Source organism: Rhincodon typus, chromosome 8 (assembly GCF_021869965.1).
Source record: "Rhincodon typus isolate 14 chromosome 8, sRhiTyp1.1, whole genome shotgun sequence".
Lineage (NCBI taxonomy): Eukaryota > Metazoa > Chordata > Chondrichthyes > Orectolobiformes > Rhincodontidae > Rhincodon > Rhincodon typus.
The window spans coordinates 38,795,171-38,804,326 of record NC_063339.1 but is presented as its reverse complement, the minus strand read 5'-3'; the positions used below and the strand labels follow the sequence as shown (position 1 = coordinate 38,804,326).

General features: G+C 38.5%; 1 protein-coding gene across 1 annotated transcript in view; it reads right to left on the bottom strand.

Annotated features, from left to right (window-relative positions):
* Positions 1–499: 499 nt before the first annotated feature.
* Positions 500–9,156, bottom strand: part of LOC109915960 (inverted formin-2-like) — a 59,245-nt gene continuing 50,588 nt past the window's right edge. Inside the window, exons 22-23 of the mRNA XM_048600103.1 lie at positions 8,076–8,131; positions 500–1,348 (exon numbers count right to left, since the gene is read on the bottom strand). Of these exons, the coding sequence (XP_048456060.1) occupies positions 8,103–8,131 (29 nt within the window). The 3' untranslated portion in view covers positions 500–1,348; positions 8,076–8,102. The remainder of the gene's footprint in view (positions 1,349–8,075; positions 8,132–9,156) is intronic.

The following is a 9,156-nucleotide window of genomic DNA, read 5'->3' as shown; positions in this document are numbered from 1 at the left end:
GTGGAAAGAGTGAAAATCATTAATGTCACAGTTAATGAAACAAGGCAACATTCAGTATCAGAATTAAAATGAGAATTTTTTTCCAATCAAAGAAATCCTTATGTTTCAGTCAAATTCTTCAAAAAATGAGGTAGTTCTTTAAAAAGTTCTTCAAAACAGCCAATAGGTCAAAAAAGATAGAACCTAAAAGTCGAAGATATAAATTTTTGCAAAAAAGTAGACAGACATTCTGAAGCAAAAATTTTTTTAAATTGTCCAACAGAAATTATTTAAAATTTAAAAGTGTGAGATGCTATTCTTCAGGTTAAAAAGAGAGCAGCTGTTTTGGGGAAAAAAGACAAATGGCATGAATCAGACATGTTGTTGAAAAAAGGCACAAAACCCATCAAGACGAAGGGAAAAACAGCTCAAAACCACCATCTTACATTTTTGTTACAGGAAAATAAAAAAAAAATTCATTTACTAAAAAATTTGAGAAGATTTACAACATCTCAAATAATTTAAAATTAACAAAGCTTTATTGAAAGAATATCTTTACAGTACAGAGGTTAAAAAACTCCAACCATTTAAAACAGAGCAAAAAAATCCAAAACAAAAATAAGGAAAGGATCTTTGCTTCTTTATTAAAGCAGGAACTCATTGTAATTTTGCAGCTTATGAGATGATTTGTCTTGCTTTATCAGCAATTAAAATTTAATTACAATTTCAAAAATTATTGTTAGTTCTGAATATTCTGGACAAGCTTTATAGTGGTTGAATTAAAAGCACAATTCAAACTTAATGAAGAAAAGCTGAACTTACAAAATTTATTTAATTTTAAGAAGTTCTGAATTTAAATTGAGAATTTAATTTAATCAAGGAAATAGCAAAAGTTATTACATCTCCAGGCAGTTTCAAAATTACAGATAGTTTTAGCAGAGAATTAAATTGGTCAGCATAGAAGAAACAATTCCTGAGATACAGAAGCGTTTTAGGTCCAAATCATAAGCAGGACAAGTTAACACACTGTTTTATTCAGTGAATAAAAGCATGTTGTTAACAGACAAAATTTTTTTTTAAAAATTAAGTCTTAAAAGCATCTGGTAATTATTTCATTTGGTGATACAATCATATTGTGGAGAAAGCAAGAGTTAATCATTGAATATAGTTTCCAGGAGAATCTGTTACCAACTTAATCTTTATACATTGTCTGCATCTTGTGAAAACGTGGAGCATTACAGTCAGAACTAATTCATTAAATAATTGTCATCAGCTTTTCTGGTTGATCTCTTTCAGATCCTTTTACAATTGAAGATCTCACATTGGAAATCTTATCCAGATTGTGACGGAAGCTGAGATTCAGGAAAATCTGGGGAACAGAAGGACAAATTTATTGTGGAAGACCATCAGAACTTACCGACCTAAGATGGCATAAACACTTGTAATCACGTTACAAACCAACAGAGTGTTCAAATCTTTTGATGCGAGGAGCCACTGTTCAAGATGTAGAACAAAAAAAACCATGCAAATAAAAGCGAAGTCCATATCTATTTCAAGAATGTCACCCTCACAAGAAAGTGGGACATTTTCAAAGATTGTGCAATACCAAGAAACAATCTTTAAACAATAGAAATAATGCTGGTTATATCTTTACCAAACACTTTTGAAACTGATTACTGATTCGCAGCTCACACTTCCATTATATCATGTATCCAGAGATGATAACATTTACCATGTAAGATTCTTGGTAGTGTGGATAAGCAGAAAGATCTCGGTGTCCATGTGCATAGATCACTGAAAGTTGCCACCCAGGTTGACAGCGTTGTTAAGAAGGCGTACAGTATGTTAGGTTTTATTGGTAGAGGGATTGAGTTTCGGAGCCATGAGGTCATGTTGCAGCTGTACAAAACTCTGGTGCGGCCGCACTTGGAGTATTGCGTACAGTTCTGGTCACCGCATTATAGGAAGGATGTGGAAGCATTGGAAAGGGTGCAGAGGAGATTTACCAGGATGTTGCCTGGTATGGAGGGAAGGTCTTATGAGGAAAGGCTGAGGGTTTTGAGGCTGTTTTCGTTAGAGAGAAGAAGGTTAAGAGGTGACTTGATAGAGACATACAAGATGATCAGAGGATTAGATAGGGTGGACAGTGGGAGCCTTTTTCCTCGGATGGTGATGGCTAGCACGAGGGGACATAGCTTTAAATTGAGGGGTGATAGATATAGGACAGATGTCGGAGGTAGGTTCTTTACTCAGAGAGTAGTAAGGGCGTGGAATGCCCTGCCTGCAAAAATAGTAGACTCGCCCACTTTAAGGGCATTTAAATGGTCATTGGATAAACATATGGATGATAATGGAATAGTTTAGGTTAGATGGGCTTCAGATTGGTTTCACAGGTCGGCGCAACATCGAGGGCCGAAGGGCCTGTACTGCGCTGTAATGTTCTATGTTCTATGTTCTATGTTTTGAAGAAATATATAGCCATTCCTATGGGAAACTAATGAATCATCTGAACCAGACATAACAGAGTTCATCTCTAGATATCAGAGATAGCAAGAAATGCAGATGCAGAAGTCAGAGACAACACAGTGTGGAGCTGGAGGAAAACAACAGACCAGGCAGCATCAGAGGAGCAGGAAAGTTGATGTCCCTGATGCGACCTGGCCTGCTGTGTTCCTCCAGCTCCATACTGTGTTGTATCATCTCTGGATATGCAGTTCAGTTCAAGCTTGATACAAGATTGAATGTTGATCTGATTGTACATGAAGCACGTAGATCAATGTCTAGGATTAAAAGAATGTTCATTTTTTTAAGACATAAATACGATCAGTTCATAGCCGGTTATATCATCCAGAAGCCAACGTCTTCACTTCTAAACACAAAGGAATGGCTGCATTAAAGTTGAGGTAGGCTTTTAATCAATTAAGAAAACATATGTCATTGAGCATCTTGACATATATCAGCAACAAGAAAACTTTATTGGTCTCAAAAGAATGCTGACCAAACCCAGGAAGGAGCATACATGAATTGAGATCAGCCACATTGGTATTAAATAGTTGTTTCATATTATCAACATAAGAGAAACTATCAATTTTGCTGGGCTGGACAAATTGTTTACTTGTTCCTCATCAATAAGAAAAGCCTTTAGAACATTGAGTCAGACAGCACGGAAACAGATCCTTCGGTCCAACCAGTCCAAACCTAACATAATCTCAAACTAAACTAGTCTCACCTGCTTGTTCCTGGCCCATATCCCTCCAAACTTTTCTTATTCATGTACTTATCCAAGTGTCTTTTAAATGTTGTAATTGTACCCATATCTATCACTTCCTCAGGAAGTTCATTCCGCACACCCCTCATGTCTTTTTTTAAATCTCTCTCCTCTCACCTGAAAAATATACACCTAGTCTTGAAATCCCATCCCAGGGAAAAGACAGCTAACTCTATTTATACCCCTCATGATTTTAAAAATCTTTATAAAGGTCACCTCTCAACCTTCTATGCTCAAATGAAAAAAGTCCCAGCCTTTCTTTATGACTCAAACCTTCCATACCCAGCAATATCCTGGTAAATCTCTTCTGAACCCTCTCCAGCTTAATAATATGCTTTCTATAACTCGGCAGCCAGAAGTGGACACAGTATTTCAGAAGAGGCCTGACCACCTCAACATGACTTCCCGACCCCTATACTCAAAGGACTGAGCAGTGAAGGCAAGCATGCTAAATGCCTTTTCAACCACCCTATCTAGATGTGACGCAAACTTCGAAGAATTATGTACCTGAACCCATAGGTCCCTCTGTTCTACAACACTACTCAAAGCCCTACCATTAGTTGTATAAGTCCTTCCTTGCATTTATCCAGGTTGAACTTCGTCTGCCATTTTTCAACCCATTGATCTATTTGATCAAGATCCCTTTGTCATCTTAGAAAACCATTTCTACTGTCTACTATGCCACCAATTTTGGTGTTGTCTGCAAATTTACTAACCATGCCTTTTATATTCTCAACCAAATCATTAATATAAATGACAAACAAAACAGGACCCCAGAACTGATCCTTTTGAACACTGCTGGTGATAGGCCTCTAGTTGAAAAAACAACACTCCACCACCTGTCTCTGTCTCCTGCTATTCAACCAATTATGTATCCAATTGGCAAGCTCAATCTAAATCCCATGTGACCTAACTTTACTAATTAGTACCATGTAGAATCTTGTCAAGGCTTTACTAAAGTCCAAGTAAACAATGCTTACTGTTCTGCCCTCAATCTTTTTGGTAACTTCCTCAAAAAAAACTCAATGAAGTTTGTGAGACATGACTTTCCTCGCACAAAACCATGTAGACTATCCTGAATCAATGTTTGCCTCTCTAAATGTCTACAAATCCTTTCTTTTAAAATCACTTCCAACAATTTACCCACAATTGGAGTCAGATTCACAGGTCAATAGCTCCCCAGTTTCTCCTTACAAACTTTCTTAAATGAAGGAACAACATTAGCCGCCCTCCAGTCAACAGGCACCTCACCTGTAGTTATAGATGATGCAACTATTTCTGCAAGTGGCCTTGCAATTTCCTCCCTTACTTCCCACAAAGTCCTGGGTTATATTAGATCAGGTCTGACAAGATAACTGTGGTGGAACTACCATTTGAAACCATTAGTGAACTCTTAGTACAATCATTCCAGAAAACACAATATTCAAAGCAAAGATTGCATACACTATACATCCAGTATCACTGACATTGAGAAACAAAACAATGTTTATATCAGCTAAATCTACTTTGTGACAAAATCAAAAGGAGAAGATTATTTCTTTAACCAACTCTGTTGTTTACCATTATGCACTTTGAGGAAATTAAATATCCTCTGGACAGGTCAATAGTCGACCATCTAAAATTTTCAGTGAAAGATATTCAAGAAACAGAAGAATTAATAGCACACAATGATAAAGAGCATCATCTGAATAGAGTATACTCAAGCAAACAACCACCTACTCCTCCAAGTCAAGATCAAGTGCATAAAGTCAGAGACTTAGGGAAAAGGGATCATTGTAAACTTAAAATATTTGTCTAAGCAATTGCATAATGGATTAACAGGAAAAAAAACAGTTCATGGTAGTTATTGTACAAGGCAGTTAGCCTGAAAGAGTTAATTCTGATGCTTCAGTATCACGCAACTCACATGACCGTCTCTGGATGGAGCTAGTCAGTTGTTCTAGCTTAGTTCTAAGCTAATCACTTCTCAGTCTATAGCCATGTAGCATAGTTTTGGTTACAACCTCTTAGGAGATAACAATATCTCTTGCCTAGTGTCAATGTAGTTCACCGATCTTAAACTAATGTAACCTGTTATCTTTTGATTATGTATTAAACTACCTCTTTTTATTCAACTTTGTGCCTCTTTTAACAAAGGCTTGTTAATGGTTAATCCTTCACCTCTTTGTTCTCGTAAACCCCATAGACGACTATCACAAAAAGGGCTGGTCACAACAAATCTACGTAAAGAAGAAGCAGGCAACAATTGTTGACATCTGTTAAAATAGTGACAGAGAGAAATGACAGATAGGCATGATGGAAATAGTATCAGAAGCTACATGACAAAAATAGACCTGACAGGAAATAAATAAGACACTTAAAGAAAGTGCATGCATAAACAAGACTTTTGATAGTTTACACACAGATAGAATCTAAAATGTTGTAGATGAGGGTTGTACTTCAGTTTCGAAATTCTATGGTATCTACAAAAGGCAAGTTTGAAAAAGAATTCACGTGAAGTCAGGATAAGCAGGAGTTTCCTTTAGAGTCCATTGTCTCATGATTGCTACTTCAGTTGGGGAGCTATTACGAAGTAAAGCATCTTATGAATCAAATCTAAAGATGCTTCAATAAGTTTGCCTTTGCAGGAAGTACAAAAATCATATGAGACACAGACATGTTCACATCACAAAGGGACTTAATTATCATACAACCAGGTGCTGCTAATGTGCAGCAAATACAGGGCAGTGTTTCAAAGATAGTACTCAACAGGTTCACTTGAAGAGTGATTGACGCCACTAAACTCAAGTTTACCCCATTGAATAATCATCTGTGTGACAAACAGCAGATCTGGGATATAAAGCATTTCTGATGGTGATATATTTCACTCAGCCTGTCCCTCAGAATAGTGGTGGCTGGAGGATTATATTTCAGTGTATATGGCTGCAAGGGTAAATCTGAAAAAATAAATGTGAAGCCTGGATGATAAAGAATGTATTTTAGCTTCGTATTGTATCCCAATCATCACTCTTGTTATCACTCCATTCATTTGTGCACCTCTTCCTTCCCACTCCCTCTCTAATAAACCCTGACCATCCTGGAATTTCTCCAGAATTTTCTGCTTTTGTTTCGGATTTCCAGAATCCATAGTTTTTTGCCTTTATTCCAATATGTTTAGGTCCAACCTGTTCAATCTTTGCTCATTAGATAAATGCTTCATGTCCTGAATTAAAATAGTAAACTTTCTCTGAACTGTCACAATCCAAGTACATCCCACCTTAAAGACGACCCAGGTCAAGTCCCAGCTGCTCCAGGGATGTGTCGTAACACGTCTGAGCAGGTTGATTAAAAATATCTACCCAACATAAATAAGGGAACAACAACAATGGTATGAATCTTATTATTTTTGGGTGAAATGTGAGTTGCATCAGGTTTTATTGGAGGGTTTCTTATTTCAATGCCAAAGGAGTTTTCTCACTGTATCTTATCAAAATCACCTCATTAATTATCTACATTACCCCATGGCAGCTTTCATGTCTAATCCATCAAACTGACACTGACTCCACCCACCCTGGGCATTGTCCCAGTAATTTTCCCAGTTGCATTTGACATCTAGAGAACAGCAAGTGATGATAGGGGGTGCAGGTCATGGTGGGTACTGTCAGCACCAGGTTCCACCTGGTTGACACATAACCAGGCCTGATGAAGGGTCCTGACCTGAAACATTGATTTTCCTGCTTCTCTGATGCTGTCTGACCTGCTGTGCTCCTCCAGCTCTATGGTTATTGACTCTGTCCTTGCTATCTCCCAAAGTCTCCATGTCCTGTTTAACATCACACTATCCCAAGTGCCCCTTCCACCCATCAAACCCACGTGGAGAGCCACAATTTCCTCGCTGCACCCAGAATATTGACATTGCATCTTACTGATGCCTATTTTGCTTTCCTATGCTCCCGTAGCGGCCATGGTGGTGGTCACTGCCAGTAAATCCCATCCGTTGGCTACCATGCCCTCTAATGCTGCATGACAATGGACTCCAGGATTATATTCACCCCAGATCTCTGATTTACCTTGACAGGCAGTCCTTAGACATGACTGCCTGGGCCACTGACCACTGTTTGCAGCTCCCTGACTAACAATGGTTCTGCTGGCTGCGTGTGATGTGACAAGACTGACTTCTGCCCATTGTCCAGACTGTAATTGGACAAATACCCTGACTGTGAAATTCCCATGCAGAAAACTGACTGTGGCCTAGCCCCTGGGTTGTGTGCAGACTGTGCCAATGGCAGACAGTGCCAGGATCTCCTGGCTGACAGATCCCACCCTGGCTGACATACCTCCCGCTAGATAGATCTCAACTGACGTGTGGTAAGTGACTTGTTGTTGTATCTGCACAAGAAAGCAATCAATATAGCAGTACTGATTATCTTTGGCTGAAATGTTAATGAGTTAACAAGCATTGAAAATCATGGTAAGAAATAATCCCCCTTTAGCTGGCAGCTCACTGCTGCCTACTCAGAAACTTGCTACGCTGCTTGCCAAGAACATAAAAAATGGAGCAAGACATTTGCAACGTCAAGATTGGCCTCACTGGAATTCTTGTATGATTCAGCTGTCAATCTCACTAGAGCTCACATTGCTCAGGCCCCTTATAAGATTCTGCCCTATTGATCTATTCACCAACCCCCCCGCCATTCTCTGCACAGTTGTAACAAGGCCTCCCTATTTTTATGCTCCACTCCCCTTCCAACAGAGGACTACATCCTAGTTGCCTTTTTAATTAGAAGATAATTTGATTTAGGTGAACGATTAGGAGAAATTTACTGTTTTCCATCACCTTTACACCTACCTTGTAATTTAGAGCACTTTTAAGAAATTACTTTCTTGCAGTTCCAAAGTAGATATCTATTTTGAAATTGAAAGGAAAACAAGATTCATAAATATGAAACACATAATTCAATTGTTTATCATAAATGTTCATGCCTCCTGAAGTATTTGCAGGAAAAATTATGTAGTGATTTTAACAAGATCAGCCAGGTATGAATTCCCTGATTGAGGGTGTTAATCTGGTTCAATCTGTCTGACAGACATAAACAGGAGGGTCAGAGGTTCTGTTCACTCTGAGAGCTGGCTGTGAGGAAGCTGGATCAGTATTATGCATGTGTAAATAAAAGGTGACTTGGTAATGGGATACTGGCCTCTGTGGAGTTGTTTCAAATGATAAATCAAGAAATCCCAAAAATAGAAAGAAGATCAGAAAAGCTTTTTTCTAAATTTCTGAATATTCTATAACTCAATTGTTCTCCTCCTGTGAATGATGAGATTGGGTAAAGATCAGTTCTTAAGAAGAGTCATGTTACACTCAAAGCATTAACTTTGTATTTTCTCTACAGTTTCCATCAGACCTGCTAAGCTTCTCCAAAATTTTATGCTTTGATGTTGGGTCTTCTCTGTACAGCCCTGAAAGTATTCAATCTCTAGGCTTCCTAAACCAAAAATCAAATCTTGATAATTCTACATTGAAACCAAACACCTTCAGTGTTTACTCCAGCTATTGTAAATCATCTCACAGCAAACAGTTTTCCATTAACTCTCCAGGATAGCAAGCTTAGAAGATTCAGCAGATCTTCCTTCTGCATCTCTTTTAAGGCCTTTTTAAGGAGAAAGGCAGAAGGAAATTTATACTCCTGTCTCATGAATTGTACACTCTTCCAGGCCTGACTGGGGAATCTAACCTTTCTTACTTCTCCATGCCTCTAGCACTTTTCCTCATCTGAGGCTTACTGCACTCCCAGCAATGACCACCAATACCAGTAGCATTGCTGAGACATATCCTCTAATTGGCTAAGATAACAAGGTGTAGAGCTGGATGAACACAGCAGGCCAAGCAGCATCATAGGAGCAGGAAGGCTGACGTTTCGGGCCTAGAC